General features: G+C 39.7%; 1 protein-coding gene across 1 annotated transcript; it reads right to left on the reverse strand.

The window, feature by feature from the left end:
* Window positions 1-334: 334 nt before the first annotated feature.
* LOC122650556 lies at window positions 335-23,908 on the reverse strand. The gene is made up of 8 exons (XM_043843960.1): window positions 23,528-23,908; window positions 22,065-22,229; window positions 21,912-21,989; window positions 16,103-16,168; window positions 15,811-15,876; window positions 15,690-15,739; window positions 9,480-9,490; window positions 335-357 (listed from the first exon to the last, which is right to left on the reverse strand). The coding sequence occupies exons 1-8, from the start codon at window positions 23,906-23,908 to the stop codon at window positions 335-337; spliced, it is 840 nt and encodes a 279-aa protein (XP_043699895.1).
* Window positions 23,909-26,712: the final 2,804 nt, after the last annotated feature.

The raw sequence follows: 26,712 nt of genomic DNA on the forward strand, positions 1-26,712 counted from the left end.
ACCACCGGAATCGATAAGAGACAAGAACAAAGAAGATCAGAAACCGAAGAAACTGGGTTCTTAAACTTTGAAGAAATAAGAGACAGATCTCTCAACAACGCTTTACAGATCCAACTCAAATCCCTAAACTTCCTATCATAACACCTAAGGTTCCTTTCCAACCAGATCAGATAAGGAATAACAGTGAATCCAGCAAACCAGACATCCTTGAGGTTAATCACCTGTACATGGCAAACATAATGGGATGAGCTTTAAAAAGCCCCCAGTGAGCAATATAACAAAACCATGCTATAATCATCAGTCAATAGATAAAGTACTACACATCAATTAGAAATCAATCACTTATCGATACATAGCCTTCTTTAATTCCTTTCCTTTATAGTCATAATCATTATCCTTATTAAGTCATATCATTCTTTGACATTCTCTTAATCATTCGATTCATTATGCAATTATACATTCTTTTCTCTTTAGCTAACCTCAACTTCCATAGTAGATATGTACACGTCTCTATGGGTATGAATACCCTCTCTGTGGGTGTAAACACTCTTGCCAAAAACCATACTTGATAAAAACCTCAAGAGTCGAGATCTCTCTATGCAAAAACCATCCTTGCTAAAAACCTCAAGAATCTGGACTTCTCTAAGCCGAATCATGTCTCAGGTTGAAGCTTCAAGGGCCGGACTTCTCTATGTGTATCCACATGGTCATATATTGGCCATTTCTCTTATCATTTATTAGTTCTGTTTATCTATTATCGATCAGTACTTTTAACTGTTCTCTTATCATCACAATTATACATACATTCATATGTCAATAGTCATGCTCTTAATAATATTCTTTACGTTCTCTTTAATGATCAATAAGTAATATGTAAAACATTTCATAGAGTATAATCCGTACAAACTGACATGGACACACATATCCCTATCATAGAGTCAGTTATATTGTAATATGATCAATACTAATTCATAGCACTCATCATTCATACATTACAATCAATATTTAACCATTAATTGAGTTAGATAACTCACCTTAAGACACATGGATCCACTATTAAACGCCAATAAATGAGCACTCTAAGACTTCAAGTCAACCATCACCTATTGCAAAACATCACCCAAAAATGGGTCATAAATAGTAAGGAAACTAATTCCCCAAGTCTCATAAGGGTCAGCCCCTTAAAATGGGCAAAACAATCAAAAACAGGGATACCCAACTAGACTCACCGGTTTCCAAAATTATTTCACCATGGTTTGAGGATTGGTTCAAATCAAGTGATTCAAGGTTGTTTTACAAATGAATCTAGTATCAACCATAAAAGGGTTGTAAAAAGACCACCTCCATCTCAAGAGCAGAGGGATCTTTCTTTTCTTTCGGGGGGGTCCGGTCGCGGTACCCATAGTTAGGTTTTACGCTGTTCTAAACTTAGTGGAACATATTGGATCACACATATTTTGCTCTATTGGCGTAGATCTTGCAAGTTCATGCAAAGATCAATGGTAATTAGGTCATTGAGTTGTGGTCAACACATAGGGTACAAATTGAGGAAATCGGATGGCGGTAAAGGATTCAAGCTTCTCCATATAGAGAACACTTCAATGGTCACTTTGTGGCAATAAATGGTGAAGAATACTCTTACATATGAGGGAACAACCTCGGTGCTCATGAAGAAATCAGAGAAGCCGGAGAAGATGAAGGAAGATGAGTGGCAAGGGTTGACGAATCTAGCGAACAACACGATCCAGTTGTATTTTGTGGATAACACTCTTTATGAGGTTATTAAGTTAGCGGATCCAAAATTCTAGGCAAAATTAGAGAGTAGGTACAATTCCAGGTTGTTGATCGGTTGTTTTTTGAAGAATCAGTTTTATGTCCTTCGATTGTTAAAGAGCACAAAATTTGAGGTACAAGATATTAAGGGAATTGTTAGCTCTACATGTTAAGGTCGAAAAGGAGGATAAGGCACTTCTCTTGTTGGCTTCACTACCTCCTTCAGTTGATCACATTGTGACAGCAATACTTCTGTTTAGTAAAGATACTCTCAAAATTGATGAGGTTATTGTTTATTTACAAAATGAATGAGACACGATGGAAAAATATTGGTGATGGACCATCAAAGGAGGGTAATGCCCTAGTTACAAGTGGTGGTCAGGGAAGAAGCGGATCACATAAGAGACTGGAGGAGTTCGGTAAGTATAAGATCTACTCCAAGTCAAAAAGTTACAAAATAAATTATTATTATTGTGAGGAGGAAGGTCACTCAAAGAGGAATTGTCCAATGCGTAAGTAGTATAAAAAAGAGGAGGAGAAGGAGAATGGAGATAAATCGTCAAATGTTGTTGTTATGGAAGGGTCCTGGAGTGATGGAGATATCTTTCTCACTACTTCACTAGGTACGAAAACTTTAAATTAGATTTGAGATTTCGGTTGTTTATTTCATGTGTTCTGTCAAGGATTACCTTGTCGCATATCATGCATGTGATAATGGTACTATCAAAATGTAATCTGCCTAGTCGCATGAATCTTACGTGCCGACACATGAGCATATTCAGAATTACCACCCTGCCCCCTGAAATCAAAATCCCATCCATGTCGATGCCCTTACGCACATTCTCATTAGCACCGTGTAGGTGTAGGGGCTAAAAATCCAGGCATCGATCTCATGCCACTATATATGTGGGCAAAACCTGACGGTATGGACAATTATAGTAATCTTCTTTTGGTTTCTCATTGTCTTATTTCAAAAAATTACTTGTGGAGAAAAAGGATTTTCAAAATAATTTGAAAACAACTTACTACTATGTTATTGCCCTACACATTTGTTGAGTATACATGTAAAATGACATGATATTATCCTTTTTTTCGCTAAAGATCATTGAATAAAGCTGAAAGGAAAGAAAACACATCAGAAACAAACCAAAACAACACAAGGAAATGGCCAGGAATTAAAAAAAATGGAGCCCTCATTCCTTACCTTCCAAGTTAATTTGCTCAGCATCGCTTTATTCACATCTCTCAGCCGCAGGATGCCTAGACCCCCATCCTCCTTTGGCCTGCACGTCTTATTCCACCCAACCATGATGGCTTTTGTCGCCTCCACATCTCCAGCCAACAAAAAGTTTTTCATCCACCATTCCAGAATGGATAGGAGAGAGGAAGGCCACCAGTACACAGAGAAGCTATGAACAGGCATGCTAGATACCATTGTCTTCACCATCTCCAAGCGCCCAGCCATTGAGAGCAATTTACCCTTCCAACCTACAAGTTTATTTCTGACTTTGTCAAGCACAGGGAGCAGCATCTCTTTTTTAACACGGCCTTTGAAAATCTCCACACCAAGATACCTTGTAGGGAACTTACAAACGAGGATTCCAAGCAGATCCACAATCGCTTGACGTCTCAGGGAAGGAATGGAACCCAGAAACAATTTGCTCTTCTCCAAATTAATTCTTTGACCAGAAAACTCTTGATACCGACTAAGAAAACATTTCAGATTTTTGACATACCTAATGGAAGCATTGTGAAGATGAAAATGTCGTCTGAGAACAAGCAATGACCTAGTGTCGGAACCCCAGGCGGCTCGCGAAGAGGTTGAATTTTGTTTTCAGCCAATAGTCTAGAGAGAGCTCCTCCGCCAAAATAAATCATAGGAGAGATTGGATCCCCCTCTCAGCCCTCGTTCAACCCCAAAGAAGCCCACCAAACCCCCATTAACAAGCACTGAAATTCTGGTGGTGATGAGCAGTTGCCTAAGCCAGTTTGTCCAGCTTTCCGAAAAGCCAAACTTGTGACGAACTTTAAAAATAAAATCCCATGAAATTCTATCATAGGCTTTTTGAATGTCAAGTTTGAGCCCCAAACCACCTCCTCTTGTAGCCTTCGACAACAGATTTGCAAGTTCCGATGCTAGAGAAATGTTTTCTTGGATCACCTTTCCCTTTTGAAAAGCCCCCTGTTCCTCCGAGATCAATCTTGGAAGGACCAACTCCAACCGCCATGCCATAACCTTGGATAATATTTTGTAGTAGAAATTACCCATATAAAGAGGTCTAAACTTCTCCAAAGTCGTCGCTCCTTCCACTTTAGGGATTAAGGTGAGGAAGCAATTATGTATTCCTGAAGGGATCTGGCTAGAAGAGAAAAAAAAATCGCACCACATTGCAGACATCCGACCCAATTAGCTCCCAACTGCATCTATAGAAAGCATCAAGGAAGCCGTCAGTGCCCGGCGCACCATCCGGATCCAAATCCCAAACCGCAGCTCTAATTTCCGAATCACATGGCACTGAGTCTAGCCTGAAGATATCCACTTCATCCAGCACGCAGGGAATACAATCTAGCAACTCCAAGTGTTTAGTCAGCTCCACCGCCTTGTGAAAGCTTTCATAAAACTCCACCACATGAGATTTAATCTGCTTCTGATCAACCAGAATATCCCCATCAGCCCTTTTCAAAGTGCGAATAGAAGAAATGTGTTATACTAAAAGTCTAAAAAGTGAAAATAAAATTACCTTTTTTTACACCAACTTTGATTATAGCAAGATTTTTACTTTATGTTTTGCCTTCAAAAAAGAGTTCCATCCCACAATAGTGGTCATGTCAATTTAAAACTTGTTTACCAAAAAAAAATGTCTAGTTAAAACTCACTTTAAGAACTTCTACTTGTGTTTGGGTCAAAAGCACAGACAAACATGTTTGCTGATATGATCTGCTGCAACAATTACAAATGCCACTAACATTATAATGACCCAAAAGAAAAGGAAGTGCCACCTTACACAGCTTGTTTAGACAAGGAAATCTACTATATTGGAGTATTGGATATATTTAAAGGGAGAAAGAACACCACCCGGTCGCGCCAGACATGTCGCCTCTGTGCCCTGACACAGGGGTGTGCAAAATGACCGCCTCATCCGTGGTCATTTTCCAGGGTTCCAGGAGAATGGTGGTAATTTCGCGCACCCTTGTGTCAAGGCGCAAGGGCTGCGTTCGCTGTGGAACCAGGTGGCATTCTCTTTCCCATATATAAAACACCCTTTGAACGGTTTTTTTGTCTAATTTCTTGGCGGACATCAATTATATGACCCACATCAAGTGGATTTCCTTTAACTTATCTTTTACCATCAAATCAACATATGACCAATGTGAGCCAATCTCACAATTCTAAGTATTAAATATCATTTAGGACCAAATGAATTGGTCACCTGTTAAATTTTGAAGTTATGTCATATGGTCCACCATGTATTAAATCTTTTCCCTAATAACTTGAATCTTGATCAAGATTTTTTTTTTTTAGGTTGAACGAAGCTCATTTATTAGCACGAGGTGAGCGCAAGGTGTCTAACTTACAAATATCAGACAACCAAGGAGTGTACTCAAGACCATTTTTTCCTACTCGCACAGGGCATGGCCTTCCTAGATAAGGAGTCAGCTAACCGTTAATCTCCTTGGAGATATGAAGAAAATTACAGGATATGAAATAAGAGGATAAGTGGATATATCCTAGATAGTACTGGTATCTTCGATAGGACGGGGAAGATCAGTGTTGTTCAACAATTTTTTATAGTTCCAAACCAACTCTACTTCCAGATGTAGAATACCTTCAAAGATCGCTTGATTCACCTTCTCTCACTGTTGTTGCTTTACCTTGGAGAACTAAGGAGAAATTAAAGGGTTCAGATTCAACAGAGATAATAATTCCTTTTGAATTCCAAATGATAAATCCTATTCCTCCCTTCCTTTTTGGTAGTGTGGCATCATAATTAACTTTGAGAAATGCATCTTGGGAGGAGACCATGAGAGGGGACCATCATTAGATCTTGAAGTGTGGATATACCAATCTTCTTACTGAAGTTTAGAAAAAGAGTAGAATTAATCAAAATCATTCTCTACCTTCTGGTCCACTAGAGACCAAGTCTTGCCCCCAAATATTTCCTCATTACGAGCAAGCATATATTCCAATGGATAAAAGAAGAAAGACCCGAGATTTCCTGCTTGGGATGTTTCCTTACTGTTTGATTCGAACCCCAGTTTAAAATAAACTAAGAAAGTCTTGGATTATCATCAAGAGGCATAAAAGATATTCTCAAACCATACCAAAACGCCCTAGAGAAACTGCAATCAAGGAGAATATGGTCCATAGCCTCATTAGAAGAACCACGGCAAGGGAAAATGTGATCAATGTGAAGACATCTATGGTTTAGAGCAATACCTCATAGGCAATCTTTCCATAAAAAAAATTCAGTTTTGGTATTGTTTTGCATCTCCACACTTTCTTCCAAACCTCAATGGGGATTCTACTTGTTACAACCATGCCCAAACCAAGACTAATTTGAAATTTGTGTGTAGGTTCAGCAACTGTGTACACCGAAGACCTATGGTCTATATCAAACAAACCTACACATGTAATCATTGACTGGGCAACGGGAGAACCTATTGAAGATAGGTTTATTGATAAGCATACAGAAAGATTCGTCGATTGCAGAAGTTTTGTTGATTACCCTCTGTGCATGAGTCAATGGTATGAAGAGAGCCGGATTAGATACTCGAATCCACTTCTAGAAGATTGATGATAAGTGACTAACCATGAATCATTTCACTTAACCATGTATGATAGTTAATGGCCATTGATACATATAAATTATGGTATTAATGCTTGTGAGTTCGTATTAATGTATTGAAGAAAGTCCCAGGTCAATCGGAGTTGAAATAATTCACTTGAGTAGCATAGTCAGGATTTGTGTGGTGGATCCCAATGATCAGCCGCACAACCCATATTGGGCTATTAAAGTGGATTAAATGACTATGGGCCCCATCTGGCCTTGAGTAGGACCCACCCCCTTATAACCTCATATAGGGTGAGGGTTACTAGTGGCATTCCAGCTTGGGTGATGCCTTGACAATGGACCCACCTAGCTCAACTAAGGATTTTATGTAGTTTGGGAGTGTAGGATACTCACCTCAGCCAAATAGGCCTTAGTCAAGGCTTGGTTATAAATAGGATTGAGGTCTTCACATCCTCATTTTTGAAACCCAAGCAAGAAAGGAGACAAAATCGGTAGGGAGAAGGGTAGAAGGAGGAGAAAGAAGAGAAGAAGAAGGAAGGAGGCTTACCTAGCCTTGGTTCTTGCACCCCATTGCTGAGTGTACACCTCTCTCTCCCTCTTTTCCTTTCTATTTTAGTTAGGGTTTTGGGAAAACAACCCAAGGGGTCATGTAATGCCAACTTAAAGGGCTTCAAATGGAGCCCTTGCACTCTCTTGCATCCCACTCTTGTCCCATTGGAAGCCCAACAACCCAAGGTTGAGAAGAACCTAACATCTAGGGTGTGTATAGGTTTAACCCTAGTTTAGACCACCCTATATGATAGGGGATGAACCTTAGGATTCTAAGAATTCAATTAGGTGTGGAAAGACCCCCAAACCAACCCCCATAGAGTAAATGAGCTTAGCAAAGCATGAGGCACGAGCCCTAGCTGTCGAACATCATTTTTGGGCTTGTGCGGCTGATGTTGCATTGATCGTACACATCATCCGCGTGAATGGAATCTTCTTGGAGTAGTTTAGCAACTGCTAAGGGCAGGCCTGGAAATATGAAATATGGGTTATGAACCAACCTAATACACACTTAATTTGCATTAGGCTTGGAAACGAGTTTGTGGTGTGGCCGATGGGGATTCTAGTACCACATTCGCCGTACTTATGTTATGTGTGCATCTATGCTAGAGGAGACAGGAGGATGATGTGGCCGATGGGAATTCCGATACCATGATCTCGGCCTCTGACATACATATATGCATGCCACCATTGCTTATATAGATGTATGTTAGTTAGGTTATGATGTGACCCTGTACTACGACCCCTTGTTGATAGGGGGTTAGGTGTCAGACAACCCACAGGGGTAGGCCTGATGAGATTTTTCAAGATATCTTTTCTGCGGTACAATGTGATTGTTGCCGAAAGTGAACCGAGCTCAACTGACCGATGGTAATTTTGGGACCGAATGCTAGGACGGGGTTGTAGGGGCTTGATGGGAGACTTATGGTGCATTCAGGGACCAGCAGGCTCCAGTTTGTAACTCAAGTTTAACATCTCCAAGTGACTGATGGTGATTTCAGGACCGGGGATGCTACCTAAGGTGTTGTAGTAGTACTATACCCTCAGACTTAGTTTTGTTGCTTAGGAGGAATTAATAAAAATGAACTCATTCATGCATTAATGTGTACTATGCATTCATGGAATAATTGTGTATGCTTGCATAATCTAACTGCTCATGCAGGCCGGTGGGCTCAGAGTTCTCTCTTCCTCTTGTCGATAGCAACGATAACTAGTGGACTCCCAAGATGGAGGATAATTGTCCAACTGTATATGCGATGGATGTGCCAATGGGGCACAATGATTCTTGGGCATGATGCCCTTTATTTTTGATACATTGCCGATGTATTTTTGGTACAGTGTCCTTCTGATCGATGTATTCATTCTTGAATGTAATTAATACTTATATTTGTAAGTAAACATTGATTGCACTTGGATAATTTGACACAACACAGTATATGATATAACTCTTAGCTTCCGCACTCTAATTTGATATATATGTTCTATCTTCAATGACTCTTATTGATTTAATGACTGTAAACTGTGAGGACTACACAGCATCTGTGATCTTGGTGGTTGAGTAGGGCGTCGGTGTGCATCGTACTCACACTACTTTAGGTACAGAGAGTCGGGTGTAACACTACTACTTTCACCTTGGTTTGAAGATGATGGGGAATTGTCTTCTGCCTTATCTCTCATGTTACATAAGAAGTGATAGTCAGCATTAGCGGAGAATCTCTGTTTTGGTACCTCCCCCTTGATGATCGGACTAAGGGAAGAGTCCTAGTTTGATTTTCAAAATGGCTGCTATGTCTTCAGGGTGGAATAGATCAATAAGAATAAATGTTCTCCACTTTCTATTTTGCTGATTAATCAATTCTAATACATAAACACCTCTCTGTTGCTTGAAATTGGGATACTTCAGTTTGAAATTTGGCATGGAAGGTAACCACTTATCTTCCCATATCTAGACTTGTTCCCCACTACCTTGATCCAAACCAAACCTGCTTGTATCACCTTTCTACCTTCAATAACACTTCTCCACCCCCAGGATGGATTAGAACCCAATTAAGCTGAGAAGAAATCAAAGTGTGGGTAATAAATTTGCTTCATGAACATCCCCCAATTTGAGTTTGGATCACTCCAAAGTTTCCAGGCAAGATTTCCTAGCAAAGCTTGGTTTTGAATAGTGGGGTCTCGAAGGCCAAGCCCTCCATAGTCTTTAGATCTGCAAAGTCATTTCCACGAGATCTAAGGTATAGATTTTTTTTTGTCTTCCTTTCCTCCCTAGGAGAAATTGCATACTATCTGTCGAAGTTTTGTATGATGAGAGGCCGGAAGTTTGAAGTGGGAGCTTGCAAAAGTATTCATTGAGAGTGCCACCACCTTGAAGAGAACTTCTTTACTCGATTGAAATAAGAGCTGTTGTTTCCAGCATTGCAGTCTGTTATTGGTTTTCTAATTAATATCTTAAAATAAACTCCTCTTTGAATAGCCAAATTCTGTGGGGAGACTAAGGTATTTCTTGGGACCATCTCCATATGGGATTTTGAGAATTCTTGAAAACAACGCTTGAATTGTGGTGTTTGGGCTGAATGTAAGTGAGGATTTTTTTCGGTGGATTTTTTGCCCATTTGTTTGACAATACAGATCCAGACAAGCTTTGAGGTTTTGGACTTCATTTAATTTCACTTCCGAGAAGATGAGGCTGTCATCCATGAGCAAAAGGTGGGAAAAGGGAGCAACTCTATTTCAAACTTTAATGCCTCTAATGTACCCCAAATATTCTACTTGAGTTAGGATGGCACTTAGAGCTTGAGAACAAATAACAAATAAGGCAAGGGAGAGAGGATAACCCTGTCTTATGCCTCTTGTAGGATTTATTGCTCCACGCACAGATCCATTGACAGGAAATTTATAAGAAACTAAGGATATACAGGACATCACAAGGGAAACCCATCTGCTGCTGAACCTAAATCGAAGTAGAACCCCCTCGGTAAACCTCCACTCAAGGCTATCATACGCCTTGCACATGTCCAATTTAAGAGCCATGATTTTCTTCCTTCCATTCTTCTTGTACTTTATATAATTGAACGCTTCAAGAGCCAACAAAATATTGTCTAATATCGCACGGTTTGGAACAAATGCTGATTGAGAAGGACATATGATGGTGTCTAAGTAAGGCTTCAACTGAGATGCAATTATTTTAGTGACAACCTTAACAACAGCATTACACAGGCTTATAGGACGGTATTGTTCCACTTTCTCAGGTTAATTTACCTTAGGAATGAGGCATATGAAAGTTGAATTTGATGTAGGTGACAAAACCCCAGTAGAGAAAGCTTCTTGGACAAATTTACAGAAATCCTCTTGTACCAAGTCCCAAAGTTTCTGAAAGAAAGTGGGGGGAAGATCAATTGGGCATGGCGACTTGAGAGGAGTCATGGAGAATAGAGCAATTCCGGTTTCTTCACAATGTTCGGAACTCTACATAGATCAATGTTGGCTTGATCATCAACTGAGGGAAAAATTTCTTGAAGCACCACATGAAGAGCTTCTTAATTTATCTCCCCAGCTTTGAAAACAGATTGAAATTCGGAGCTAATTTCTTCAACTACTTCGGACTCTGATTGAGACCATTGCCCAGAGTTAAGTTTCTTTCAGATGGAGAATTATGTTTTGGTGGCATTGTTGGAGAGTTGCAGCATGAAAATATTTAGTGTTACAATTGCCACACATCATCCAAAGCTTCCTTGATTTTTGGTGCCAAAGAATTTCTTCTTTTTGGAATTCAGAGCTGGAAGAGACTTTAATTCTGCCTCCTTAACTTGATTAGAGAATGACAGAGGGCAATCTTGAAGATACTCTAACTCCCTTAGCAACAATTCAATCTTGCGGTGAATATTTTCAAATGACTCTTTATTCCACTTAGTAAAAGTCTGGTTGAAATTTGAAGCTTTGTGTTGCATAATTTCACTAGCTCTACCTAAAGCTGGGAATAGACCAAGCATTCATTGCAATGGTTTTTCATCCCGGGTGGGAAAACTAGACTGCCACAAATATGAAAGGGCACTTGCCTAGAGGACACATTCCTTCCTTGTATAAAATTATGGGAAAATGATCAAATCCAACATTTGCTTTGATTGTGACCACTGCATCAGAAAAACTTCGTCTCCATGCCTCATTTTCTAGAACCCAGTCTAGTTTGAATTTTATGTTCACCACGCCTTTCTGATTGTTGTTCCATGTAAAGTTTAGGCCATGAGATTTGATGTCCATTAAGTGCCAGTCATTCAGCATATTCCAAAATCTTTGAATGTCTTGGGCACCAATGGAAAAACCACCTCTTTTCTCTTGCCGTAGAGGGCTCCAAGGCTTGCCTTCCCAAAGTTCCACTTTCTAACTGAGTTGTGGACACGTCAACCAAAGTACTAACCTGGCCCTCCTCCAATACCCTAGTACTAAAAACGTTAAACTCTCCATGTTCCAAAGCCACTAAAGAGTGAAATCTGTTTTCCATTTGGGGGTGAACCCTTGAACAAGCAAGGCTTAAAGGCTGAGTTTCCTCCCCCAAAAGGTCTGACTCTACTGCAATGTCAGGCCTCTTAGCAATGACAGGCCTAGCAGTACTCCCATCCCCATTGTCTCTTTCAACTATCTCAACTATAGCCTCGCCGGAGATAGCAGCGGCCATCGAAGAACCTGACGTTGCACCTGAGGACCTATTACTCGCATGAGACACCTCGAAGTGTTGGCTTCTACGAATCATCCTGGGCATAAACACTTCCTCCATTGTAGACTGAGCTCCTTCCCCTCTCAAAGGATGCTGTTGTTCAATGGGATTTAGAGCACATTGTTTATCAACATGCCCAAAGAGGAGATAAGAAGCACACCTAGGTGGCTTCCAGTCATAAACAATCTATTGAGAAGAGGCTAGACCACCCCTCCCCCTCCTTTTGGATATTAATAGCATGAACCAGTCTTGCTTGGTTGAAACTTCAACACAAAACCGAGCATAAGATAGCCTATCTTTAGATTTCGTCCACTTATCAGAGTAGAGGGGGACACCAATGGTGCTCCCAATAATGCTCAAAGCATTTTCTATCCAAAGATGGAAAGGAGATTTGGTAGGTTCACCCACAGAGGAATAGACTGCAGAGAGATCCTACAGATATTTACATAAGGACTCCAAGGTCGCAGCACAAGAGGCCTATCTACACTGGACGAACCAAAGGCCTCCTTCAATCACCTTCCGCTTATCATCTTCAGTCATGAACCTAAAAATGAACACACCAGACTCCAACATAGAAATATTAACCTCCGCTGAACATATCCATTGACGAAGGGGGTTCTCCTTTACAAGCGAGAAAGGCGGTCTCTTCCCAAAGAAATGACCAACCAAGGTATTAATTACCCTAGAAATTAAGTTCCCCATTTACCACTCAAGTAGGACAAAAGGCCAAGGGCTTGCCATTTCTATAGTCGGGTTCAACAAAGTGACCCTTTAGTCCCACACACTTCTCTAGAGCCTCAGAGAAAAGGGAAGCCCACCTGTTCGTATGGTCTGGTAAAACAAAAGAAGAGCTCTCCTTGGTCGGCAAGGCTGGCGCTACCACCTCTTCTGAAGCCCCCTGACACCAACATTTAGAGTAGAAGCCCCTGGAGAGGCGACAACATAAAAAACTGAGGTAACCGCCTCCTCAGAAGCATCCCTGACTCCATCATTCACTACCTCTGAATCCGTGTTCTGGACGAGATCCCTACGAGGAAGAGGAAGAAACTCTTCACGACTCTCATGGCCTGGAGATGAAGATGGCTTTCCAGACCCTCTCCCACCCCTAGTAGCAGAATCCCCCCCCCCCTACTTCCAAAGCCTCCTTTTTGTCCCAATGGAGGCCTTGGTGGCATCCCCCGGCCCACCATGGCAGCACCAGATCTGTTACCACCCTGCTGCTATGTTATTTCCTAACAGATTCATAGTTGATGAATTTGGGAAGGAATCTACAATTCTTTCAAGAAACTTCGATGTAAATATTAGAACCGTCTCAATAAGATTATTAATATGGCTCACAGCCACTTGCTCAGTTGGTTGGTGGCTTGCCAGTTGAGTACATGCCCCTAGGAGGTCATGGGATAAACTCTCCTGTTGCACAATTGAACCATAAAAAACACCCTCCCTCCCCCTAAACCATCTCGATAAGATTATTAATATGGCCTCACCAAATGTACAAATTATGATCTTGATGGAAATTTTTAGTGAGGTATAACGTGAGCATTTGGTCAGTTAGTCGCTGGCTTGCCAGTTGAGTGCATGCCCCTAAGAGGTCATGGGATCAACTCTCTTGTTTCACATTTGAGCCATAAAAGACACCCTCACTGCCATCCCCATTCTTGTAGTGGTTATAAATCTCTTGTAGTTGAAGTCTCATTGAGCAGAAAACATAGATAAAGTGCTCTTTAGGTCAGGTAAATCTAAGGTCTGGTAGTCTATTTCAATCTTATGGTCCATCATGTGTTTAGACTTCCGTTTCTATTTTTGGCTCACCAACTATATTATTGGAATAGAGCAATCCAAAAAAAACAAAAACACCTTGCCAAAAGAAGTTGATTTTGAGAGGAAGTTGAATCACAGGAGCAGGCTCTATTTCAACTGACAAGGAAAACGGAGAATTAGCTCTACCTAAGGTAGCATTCCAAAATAAACACACCCAACCAATGGATCGGCCATCCAACAAAGCTTCTAATTTTTATTCACAAAGGATCCTCTACTAGTGTACCCTTCAAGGATTCGGGTCCTCTATAGCGCGACAGGGAGTGTAGCGCACCATCCGACGACCCACAGTGCTTGGGCACACAGCCCAACACAACTGCATGCCCAAGCATTGTGAACCATTGGATGTGTGCTACACTCCCTGTCGCACTACAGAGGAGCCCAATGCCCTAGGAATTGTAGGCTTTGATTTCAATGATTTGCGACAGTTGCTGACTTGGTAGTGTTTTCCATCCATCTCAATACAAAGGCTGTGACAGTTTTGCTTCTTATCGTTACCGGTGAACCTTTCTAGAAATAATCAACATGTACAAAAAAAAAATGAGAGATAAGTAGACTAGAAAGAGGAAAAATACACTCAATAACCAAGTTCTCCTGTGAGATTCCCGTCTACTTACATATAACCATGGTCAATAACAATTCATGCAAGGGTTCAATCAAGACAAAAACTTCATTGGCCCTAGTAAGCCCAAAATTTCTAGAAATCATAATAAACCTGGAAAAAAAAAAAGGGTGATCATGCGTCCTGGTTACATAATATTTATTGTGTATTAAAAGGTATCTTCAAATCCTTCCTCCCCACTCACATTTTTTATTCTCCACAAGAATATTGGAATACAATATTGTGAAATTTTGAAACTCTCCACATTTTTTATTCTCCACAAGAATATTGGAATACAATATTGTGAAATTTTGAAACTCTCCACTCCAAGTAGTAGTACATTTCACCTATAAACCATCTTTACTCTAAACCTTTTGATTATATTTGAATTTTAAACTTTTCAAACCCTAAGGAAACTCTCAAAACTACAACCATGTTAGTGTACCCAATAATCAAGGTTAACAAACGTCCAAAAAAGCTTCAACACGAAAATTTGTAAAGGTGTAGCCAACCACAACTGTAAGAACCTTGTGATCTTTAAGAAATTACACTGCAACATGAACCAACACCATGTTTTCTCAGATAACCTGGAATCAATTGGGTTTTGAACATCAAAAAACATGTTTTTGTTAATCGACTCCACCAAAACTTTCTCAAAGTTCAACAATGGTGCCAAAATTGGTAACCTTGGAGGTTCTTTAACTTCTTCAACTCCTTCCTCCTCTTTCTAGCCTCAGCTGCAGCAGCAACATCCACTATTTTCTTGTTTGGATTCATGGTAACTCCCTGCACCTCTTCAGGAAAAGCACTTGCAATATGACTGCCTACGGAAGAAACAACCTCCACCTGGAACATAGAATTTGTTTGGAACTCGTCCTCACACTTCACATTAAAAGTTGGTTTGATTGACCTAAGGGGCACTAGTGTAAGGACCACTTCTTGAGGATGAGGTTCAATACATTGAGCTTCACTGAACCCAATTGATAACATAGAGTAACTAATAGTGGTGTTGGTGTTGGTATTGGTGTCTATAGATATAGTAACATCTGCCTTGAACTCTTTAGGTGAAGATTGGTGATGGTTACCTAAATCAACCATTGCTTTTGAAGAGGACTCCTCATCATATTGGTCATCAACAGAATTCTCATCTTGCGTTTTCTTCAGGCTGAAAGAATCCTGAGGTTGAAAATGGAAATGGTTCCCATGGTAAGGAAGAGGAAAGAACCATGGACATGGTAATATATAAAAGGGGCTTCTTGGCCCATTAAGACTTTTTTGGAGGTTCCCTTGTTCATTTGATGAACCTAGCTCATGGTTACCTGGCATTTGGATGGGGTTTAAAGAATGATTGACTGTAGGCCAAAGAAAGGGCGGAAACAACGGTTTGTTGTTTATAAGCAATGGCAATTCTGTAGAAGACGATGATGAATTTCCGTATATTGACGATTTTTCTTCAGGAGTTATCTTAGCCTCTGCCTTTATTGTCTTGACCATCTGCAACATAATTGGAACCGCTTTAGATAAGGTGAAAATGAGCTTTCAGTGCTTGCAGATAGAAGTCTCACCTGTGCTTTCAATTGTTCATTTTTGTCCTTCAGTGACTGATATTCTTTCATGACCAACTCCTTTTCCTTCTCTCCGTAAATGTGCCATCAAAATGTCAATGGGTTCAGTAAGCGATCACGATGTTAACATAACAAAGGATTTCAAGGAGAATTTCCATACAGATTAAGGAAAAAGTGGGTAGAGGATAGCTCTAAAACCCTGAAGCAAAAAATAAGCCACTTGCATATTTCCTCAAATTCATTATAGTAACTTTTAATAAAGATAAACTATAATTCGTAGAGAATAACATACCTGTTTCATATTCTCATTATCCCATGCTAGGTCTGATGCTTTTTTGGTCAACTCCTCGTAGAAGGCCTGGGCTCAAAGCAAGGAATGACTAACAACAATAGGAATTGGAAGACAGGAACAAACAAAAAATTCATAAAAGAATAATAAACAAACTAAAAAGGAGAGTGAACCATATGTATGCGCTAGGTATCTCACATGACAAACTTCAACAGAAGAATCTACTTCTAACAAACATAAGTACCAACCTATAAGTTTCATTTGGTTTCATTTCTTACTTACATGTTTACTTGAGTTCAAATACCTTCTTTTCTAGTTAACTCAACTAAGCCTTGTCCCAATTGAAAGGTGTCACCCCCCCCCCCCCCCAACAGAAAAAAAAAAAAAAAAAAAAACTCTTCTAAAGGTTTGAATGTAATTCTAGTTCTTTCAGAAATGGTAAGTTCTTTGGCACAAGAAGGGGTTTTTTCCCGGGCCTTGTATATATTACCTATCACACTACGGGAGTTGGCCATACCCGAAGTCGTCACCTTGACCGCAAGGAGGGGGATGCATGGCTAGTGACTAAAGTGACGTCATAACAAGGTAACGATACTGGAAGGTGCGGTTGGATCACCTCCTTTTCAAGGAGAATGATTCTAGAATCTGATTGAATAGAAGATGTGAACGAATGGTTTATGTTATGGAAGAAAAACATGTATAGGTAATATCAGATATTAAATAGTTATATGTGAGCTATTCATATATCTAATTTTCCATCACATTGTAAGTATAGCAATCGCCTGAATGTCGACGCATTCTTGGAACCAATCGTATACTTTATTGGAATAGGTAAACCAAGGAGACTCCCCCACTTGGCTTTAAGTTTATAATGTCAGCTGATGCACCACTCTTGATGTAGTTTGATGTAGATCGAAATATGAAGAAGAAAAAAGATCAAAACACTGTTCACATGAACAGTCTCACTGCCCATATTTGCCTTGTGTGGGGATGCTTTTTAGAAGATCTTGTGGGCCCATCAAGTGGAAAAAGATTCTATCATAATGATGTCATAGTTTAGTTTCTATTTTCAGTTTAGAAATTTATATTTCATTACTAGTTTTTATTTCTTCTTTAAAATAAGTGCTACTATTTTGATGTATGGCAGCTAGTTTTTATAGGAAGTTTCTATTTTGGTTGTAAGCTACTTGGTAGCAAAGACTTTCTATTTTGGGCTCAACCCTTGAGTCTATATAATCTTATCAGAAAAAAAAAATTGGCCCGGATCTCCTGCGGGAATGAATTGCTGAAGATTCAAAACCTTTCTTCTTTTCTTTCTTTATAAAACAAAAAAAAAAAAGATCAAAAACTAATTCCAATGGATTTCAAACTTATTCTTCGGTAAATCAGAAATCCTTTTCTAGAATGCTCACAATCTTTTTTAGATCTTCTAGGGGAAACCCATTGACTCAAAAACGATAATGCCCTTAGAGGCCTCCAACAGATTAAAATCAATGAAATTGCAATTTGCTTGCTTGAGATCTAAGAGAGATCTTTGTTTCAACAGCTGAGATAGCTATGGGTAAGAGGCCCAAGGCTGAGAAAACCCCCCTTCTTCTTCTTCTCTATTTTCTGTTTTATTCTTTACTTTCTACTTTTGTTCTCTCTGCAATTGAGTGATTTTGTGAGGTATCATTGCTACAGTGGATGTGATTCTTAGCTGCTGAATATTTCTTATATATTATGTGGTTTGGAATACAATATCTACCTACGGCACCCTGGTTTTGAACTCTCTGGACAGCCCATCCATTGGTTTGCTACTGAGTTATTAACTCTCCCATATTCTGTCCAAGAATTCTGTTATTTGGTCACTACGATTCTGGTCTACTGTAGGTGTGTTAGTATTGATCCTTTTCAGCCTAGTCCTTCTCCATTATTTGGTATCAGAGCCTATCACCTCTAGGGTTGATGTTAAAGGAAGATGAAGTCAAAAGTTCCTTGCTTTACTGAGCAGAGGGATCTCTAGAGGAATATTTTCACTGGTACAACCCGACAGAGGAGCAAAAGCTTAGGTTAGTTTACCCCTGATTAACTGAACTTCTTCTCCACTATCTTGGCATACAAAACTACCACATCAACCAACTTGAAGTCTCCATTGTCAAGCTGTAGCCAGATCTTTGTGTTCAACCATCTAATATACCTCAACACCCATTAGTGGTATGTCTCTACATCTTGAAGACAACTTGTGGAACTCCATGGTGTAGGTATCCACATCCTTGTTACCTTAGCCTGTGGTATAGCACCTTCTCATAGTTAGGAGGAACAAACTTCTCATTCAGCATATACTTCATGACCTCCCAATTGGTGACAAGTCCAAGTCACCTTATGAACCTTGACGAGGATAGTTGCACTTGACATTTGAAAAGGACTTCTAGGCAAAAATCCTCTCAACATTGGTCAACCAGTGAAGAAAAGCTTTCGGCCCTTTCTTGCAGTCGAACTTAGGAACCTCAGCCTTGACGGCCCAGCATCATCTCGCTTGTCAATTCTCACAAAAGAAAGAATGTCAGAAGTTATGTGAGTTGAAAGAATGTCAGGAGTTATGTGAGTGTATTCCCAGTCAACCGAAGTCTCTGCCATGAACTTGTCAAGTTCCGTTTCAACACCCTGTTGGTTATTTATTCGTTGTACAACTTGTGGAGCTCAGGGTTGGTGATGTGAGAAGGTCCTGTCATGGTTAGAATGGTTCAAGAATTTCAGATCTGAATCCAAATTGATGCAACCTAGCATTATAAAACCCTAATTTAGGTCGTTACGGGCCCACAAGTGAAATCCAATGAACAATGGAAATTCATAATCTTTAGAGAAGTTCAAAACTCTTTTACAGAAGGTAAACATAATCAAGAACCTAAAATCAAATAAATTTAAGAGGAAGGACGAATATGGAATCATAGAATGACAGGTTAAACAGAACAAAAATAAGGAATAAGAGGCTTTGAATAATTTATATCAGTACTAACCTTTCCTGCCAATTAGAATACCAAGTCTTCTTCAACCTCACTACTCCCACAGCCGAACGGTAGTACCATACTTGCGATCGATTGGAAGAACTCTCTCAAAAAACCACCAATCAACCTGAAATTTCAGGTGGTGATTCATAGCTCCCAGCCCTGTTGCACCCAACTAAAGACGACCCAAGAGAACAACTAAGGGAATAATAGGAAAGTACTGAAATCGAATCTGGCCAAAGTCAACAAAACTGGTCTGAACTTGGTTATATAACTCAGTCCATGCAACCGATTGACGCCAAATTTTACAGTGCAATTCGCCCCTAGATGAGGAACCCACATGCAAAGTTTCGGGAAGGAAGAGAGAGAGAGAGAAAGAGATGAGGGGGATCGGCTCAATTCTGTTGGTCTGATAGTATCACCGAGACACAGAGGTGAGCCGGTAAGCACAGGGAAAACCAGGTAATAAAGGAAAGAAGCAAAGAAAAAGAAGGAACAGAATATGAGCAAGGATAAAGGTACAATCACACCTGAGGCAATGAAGATCAGAGAGAGAGAAACAATCAGCCAACCCAATCATGCAGAGCAGCAACTTAACAGGAAACCTACTTCAATATTCAATTCATTCAACTTTAATCTGATCGATTGGTTACATGCTCATCTTTCTGAACAAAGTTGAATTTCAAACTAGGAACCTGAACTGAAACAAACTCTCTCCTACGATAACTAACAAACATATAATAGTAATAGTAGTAGTAATAATAATAGGGCAAGAAATCTCTACTTGGTGGCATGGTCTCTACACAAGCGTCTGGGCGAATGGGTGAGCGCGCCTAGATATCTACCCAGGGGACAGAGGCGTCATCTCACGGTGCCCTGTGAGAGGGAGTAAGAAACACCACCTTTCCATAACAATTATAATGTAATTACAAAAAATAACACTAAACAAAAAACAAAAATTTCTTAAATACCCCTTTTGGACCAAAATCTACGTTTAAATCCGGTTTTCCTTGGTTTGTGCTTTCAAATTGGGTCATTCCGGTCCAACCAAGCACATGCTACTGCATCAACCCTTTAATTCTATTTCATGAAACTACGCAAGAGAATAAGTAGCTGTTATTCCAATCCTTCACAATATGTTTGTCAATTCATATATTCTGAAGATGTCATTCTTCTCTTATTTATTTATGTTGATTTTCACATCATTTACCACATCCACAAGGGAGATTTATGCAGATCAATATTGCATACATTCCACAGTTGTAACTGGATTGATGTGGAGCAAATTGCACAACTCCACCTCCAGTCTGTTAAGAATGCAGATCAGATACATGGTCCATCAAATATGCAATCAAGGACTCAATATCCCTATCTGGTAGTAATCGGATGACCAGATACCATATAGATATATACGTCTAATGATCAATCACCTTGTGTCGCATCATTACTGATATTTTAACCCTATAAAACATTGAAATGCCCTTAAACTCCAACCTAAAATGAATTAATGAGGCTATTGTCTATAATTGATCTTCTACATTATCCATATCTGTCCTATTATTAATCAGATGTGGGATAAATGGTTCAGATTATTTTGCAAATGGAAATTGGCCAATCCATAACAACCTTAAGTGGATTGGATCTGATTATAAATCTGGTCCACTGATTTCCTCAAGAGTAAGAATTTGATGCATAAGAGGGAACATGTTACAGCAATTTAAGGTTAAATGGACTAAGGACATGCAAAAAGTAAGTAGCAGAAGCAGCAGCAGCAGTCAAGGGCCTGAAAGAGCTTTACCCATCTAGAAGGGTCCAGATAACAGTTGCAAATAGGTATCCTTACCAAAACCACAACCCAATCATATCCATGCAGCTATATTAATATCACAGCACTGAGACGTATATTCTACATAATATACTTTATCGGACCATAAGGTATGGGAAAGTGTTACAATAATAAAGATAGACAAAAAAAAGTTGTTTCCAGGATCCATACTGACAAATCTGCATGCCAGTGGTGTCAATTTATGAGTATCAACTCAGAGAAGTATTGTTCTCTTCCCTCCCCCCCCACCCCCCACCCCCAACGCCACCCTCCTTTTTCTTTCTTTTTCTTTGGGATGACCAATATAATAGCAAAGAATATACAAGAGGTCAACAAAGGCTGTAAAAATTCCTATGCAAAAGAACAAGAGAAGAGAGACCTCCTAAAAGAATTCAAATCTAAAAGGATACAGAGTAGTCGGTAGTTAAATGTAACTTCATAAGTGCCAAGAGTGCATCTATCTGTTGGTCCCTGCCATGCTCATACATATATTCTATACATATTAATGCTCATGAAACTGTCACATGGATGACAGTTGTATTGTAATGGAAGATATGGTCTATGGTAACCATGGGGAAGTGTTAAATTGCAGTTGTTATTAGTTGCATGATATTAGAAGGCTTCTAACATCAATTAAACCCATAAGCTCACAGTAATAGAAATGATTTTTATTACATATAATGTCATATATACAAAAAATTCAGAAAATATTATACATGATACCCTAAACAAAGGAAAAGAGAGGATAAAATTGGAGTGGTTTCAAAATATCGGCATTTTCCATCCCAATTTGAAAAGGAACAGCATGATAAATATCTACCAATCAATGGAAAATGCACTGCTTGAAAACCTCATCAGAAAAATAGTTAGCGGACATGCACACACACACGCATGCAGAGAAATTGAATGAACAAAGCAGCTTGATACTATCAAAAATATGAAACAGAGACTTTTAAACAGGACACTTAGTGACTAAATGAAAATATACAAAGATTCTCACCTGCCTGCGGCGAATTGTCTGCCTAGCCGATTCTCTATTTGCTAAAATCCTACGTAGTCTCCGTGCTTCCTTCTCAGCCTGCACCAGGAAAATTTCAGTTGAAAATAATATGACATTAGGAACCTGAGTGCAAGTAGTTGAAAATTTTAGTACCTCACTCAAATTTTGCTTTGACCTGCCACCACCAAATGACACATAACTTGTGGGGCACATAGGATGTTGACTAGCAGATTCAGATTCCTGTTCAACCTTTACTGTTTTGGTTACTACAACTTTACATGCCCTCCTACGCTGGCTCCGATCTATCATTGAACCCTCCTGCTATAAAGAACCCATACTTTAAATCCTGCACAGGATCGTGCAACTTAAGAAGATTGGAATTCTAAATCTATGAATTTGTAGCAGGACTTCTTGACAAACAACATTCAAGAAATTTACAATCGAGGGCTGGCAATGGGGCGGTGAGTTACTAGCACCCACCCCTACTGAGGTAGGAAAGGCCCAATTGTGTTTTAGATGAACATCAGGGTCAGATTTCATTAGGGAGATTTGCAGTGGTTTCAGGATATGACAAATCATGATGCCTATTTTACTCGTTGAAACAAGTAAAATGACTCGGCTAAAACTTGGAAAATAGTTTTATGCTTACTGCCAACTTGACATAACCATATCCAGTATTCAGGCATGGGACTCGTGACACAAAGGTATTAAAATTTTCAAAGGGCAGGAGACGAACATAGCAAGCTGGTACCCAGTACATCAGCTTAGCTAAATCAGTGGAATTAACTTCTACGTCCTTCATATATTCTCATATGGTATTTTGGAGGGGAGCGAAGGGGAAGGGAATTCAGTTCAGAAAAAAAAATCTCTAGTTCTTTTGGTGCAAGAACAGAAGGGGAAAATCAGTAAGGAGACAAGTACTCAAGAACAATTCTCTAGTTCCCAGGGCCTAGCTCTTTTGGTGCTGCTTCATAACCCAATGAATGAAGTTATAAAGTAAGCTCTTTCATTTTCTTCTTATTCCATTTAGCTGCAGGTTCTTGCTCCCTCACCCATTTCCAAAGAAAATCAGAACACCAAGTTTCGAAGGACAATTGGAAACAGATTTTTTCTGGATTTTGATCATTCTTTCAGCTGCTTCACTATTCTTCCCAGAGTTTATTGGAGACCACACAATTTTTGTTCACTCTTATACTCAAATCATTACCAAAATTAGTAGAGATCCCAAGATAATAATGATATATTTTGTGTTTCACTTTTCACTACGGATTGGTGTCAGATTGGCTTCATGTCACTAACTGGTAAGGCATGATTAGTCACTGGAATGACATTGAACCTCAAAAACCAAAAATCACAAAAATGTACACTTTTTTTTTTAAATTAAGTCATGTGAACTCCTCACCCACCCCCATTTCTACTCTTCACATCATGACGAGAACTCAGACCAGACCCATACTTATCCACCGGGGAGGGGGGAGGAGGACCTTCAAACTTGACCACTATCAATCTTCCCAAAATCCAGAATATAGATTCTACAAGTCCAAAACAGTTTCAAAATCAGATCGAAACTAAAGAAGAAAAAGGACAAGTAATTGAAAACATTGAAACAAACCAACCTTGGAAGGATCCGAGGATCTCAGCTTGTTGCTCTGACTTTCTGAGCTCTCCAAGTCCCTCCTCCAGTCCCTCCCTGGAAAACTGTTTTTAGATCTCTTCCACGACCTCTTTCCTTTGTTCCCCCATTTCCCGCAGGAGTCATAGTTAGGGTTTTCGCTCTCCAGCAACGCTAACTGCGCAAAATCCGCCAGAGCTCGAGCCGCATCGAGCTCCATCTTCACCATCCGATCCATTTCGCATTTTGAATAATCACCACAAACCACACCCGCCGATGACGAAGAACACGAACCCGAACATCTCTCTCTGGCGGCGTTGGAGGTTTCCACCGTAGACAAAACCTTAACTACTTCTTCTCTGGTATCTCCTTTCTCAGCAACCATTGACACGGAAAGGGAGATTATAAGATAGAGCTTGAGCTCAAATCATGGACAAATCACACAAAAAGAAGAGGAATTGGAGCTGCTCGCTCGCTCGATCAGACTGGGGAGTAAAGCTAAAGAGGGCGGGAGTCAAGGAAGGAAGAAGCCGGTCATATATCCTTCCGAGAGAGCCATGTGTAACGCCAGGTCATACTTGAGCATCTGGGCTTCTCTCTCGACGCACTAAGATTAGCCACGTTAGGAGTTCGGTCCACGTGGAGGGGCATTGGAGCGATGAGAGAACGACAAGTGTCCTATCGGATAGACTATGCAAGTTATAGTGGTCCGCATGCGGTGGGAAGCGTGAATGTAGGGAGTGGTGCTTGCCTGCTTGGGACAATGGGACGTCCTTGGGTTAAATATGGAAACAACACGTTGCGATCGTCTCGGTCGTACTCGTCAGCAAGGTGGGATCCACTGCTTCACCAACGTGGAAGCAGGAGAGTCAAAAAGAGAAAACAAACAGAGGTCTCAGGGATTGGCTAGTGAGGTCGCAGCCAAGCGGTGATGGATACTTTGGAGCAGTAAAAACTAGGGCGATAAGAAGCACCGGTGATCAGGTGCTTTGCGCGGATTGCGCATTCATGACTACTGTGGATACCTCTTTTGAACTCTTTTGTCGCTTTGGCTTGCCAAGAAGGCGCGGATTGTGCCCTCATGACTGACTGTGGATACCTCTTTTGAACTCTTTTGGCACTTTGACTTGCCAAGAAGGCACGGATATGCCCTCATGATTGACTGTTGATACCTCTATTGAACTCTTTTGGCATTTTGGCTTGCCAAGAAGTCATTGGCGTCAATGAATCGTTGTTGCAAACAACTGTTAGCTCGATTTGTCGGCGGTATGCTAGTTGAATGGATCGACTTCTCCTGGTTGTATTATTGGATAAATATGGCCCCGTTGTTGGTAGTTGTAGATTCTTCCTCTCTCTCTCGTGTTTCCATGTTCTCATTTAATTTATTTTAGTATTTTTTTTTCAAGCTGTCTTTTATATATATATATATATATATATATATATATATATATATATATATATATATATATATATATATATATATATATATATATTTTTTTTTTTTTTTTTTTTATTTTATAAAAAAAATATTAAAATTAGAGTGAGCAAAACATATTTACATCATAGAGAAAGGGGGGGATAACATTCATGTTGGTGATAGAGAAGGTAGCTAGAGAGCGTAGCCTACTAGTCCATATATTATTTTTATATTTAAACTGTACATTTGTAAAGTTTGAGGTTTGTTCAGCTAGATCAAAAAAACTAGGGACGATTTGCCAAGGAATGGTAATGTTCTGCTTGGCAACCAAAAGGTTATGTAGGTTCTTGTTAGTGATCCAAATTTCTTTTAATTGGATTCCATCAATCACAGCGTGTTTCCACCCCTTCAAGATTCCAAATAGCCCAACCTTCAGATCATCAGTTGAAGTAGCAAATCCTGCAGATGTTAAAACACTCTAGCCGTCTAGCAAAATGCAGTAAGCCCATCCTATTAGGCCTACAGTTGGTTCAGAAAGACCTGCACAACATATAACAGGTAAGTTCATATCATGGTTAGAGTTTGTAGATGCATCAAGATCAGTGTGTGTATTCACAATATTTTCAGGCATTTGGTTGTGCACCAGTGGTGGTCTTAAATTAAGATCTTTAATCCATTTGGTAACAAGTTTGAGTACAGGGGTAGGGTCTGCTGATTCCAGCTTGTGGATTACTTTGTTCCTTACAGTCCAAATGAAATAACAAGTAATAATGATAATTGAAAAAAATCAAATAGTTGTTGGTTTGTCCATGGTCTTGGATTGCAAGAGGGAAGCACAAAGCTGTGCCAGACTAGAGCTTCTTAGGCGCTCAGTTCTAAGTCCGAGCGGTCCACAGGCCCAGATACGCTTAGTCCATTCACAAGATAGAAAGAGATGCCAATGGGATTCATCATGAGCACCATTGAAAACACATGTAGGCTCGATCGATGTCCACTTTGAGAGAGTGGCCTTGACAGGTAAACCTGCATTCAAAACACGCCAAAAAAACATTTTAAATTTCGGATGGATATTTAGTTTCTAGAAAAAGCGCCACCACTTGGATACAAGGGGCCTAGTTTGAATAAGTGGATTTAAAAGGTTTGCTGCAAGTCGGATGGAGAAGCTTCCATCTTTAGTAAGAGAGCATCTCCAACTGTCTTTTATATTTGTTTCCTGTTACTAGGGCATTTGGTTAAGGTGAGTTTCTTCTTCTCTCCTTTCTCTTTTCTGTTCTGATTTGTATTTCTTTCATATATCTGTTTGGTTAGATCATAGACTTCTGTAAATGCATTTTGCTGTTATAAGGGGATTTTTCAAAGTGATGTTATGTACTTTAAAAACCATTGTTGGGGAAACACTATTCCAAAATGGCGTGGGAATCATTTGGGTCTAATATTGTTGTAGACTTGTAGGCAGGGTTCAAGAGACCCAAATAAGCCTGTCGGTAATGGCCCACTTATGGGAAACTAAGGCTTTGTTTGGTATGCATTGTTGGAATGCATTCTAGGTCAATTCGCATTCTCGAACAATGAAAACAACTATTTTTATCATCTGAGAATACGAAATTGACTTGGAATGCATACCAAACGCTGCCTAAGGGTCTCTTTGGTATAATTTGTATTTGTATTTATTTGACTGGTTTCTATTTATCAAGATGTTTGATATGATTTCTTAGTCTTATTTTTTATAAATACAAATCAAAATAAGTCATAATCTACAAACAGCTGAGGAG

Source organism: Telopea speciosissima, chromosome 2 (assembly GCF_018873765.1).
Source record: "Telopea speciosissima isolate NSW1024214 ecotype Mountain lineage chromosome 2, Tspe_v1, whole genome shotgun sequence".
Classification (NCBI taxonomy): domain Eukaryota; kingdom Viridiplantae; phylum Streptophyta; class Magnoliopsida; order Proteales; family Proteaceae; genus Telopea; species Telopea speciosissima.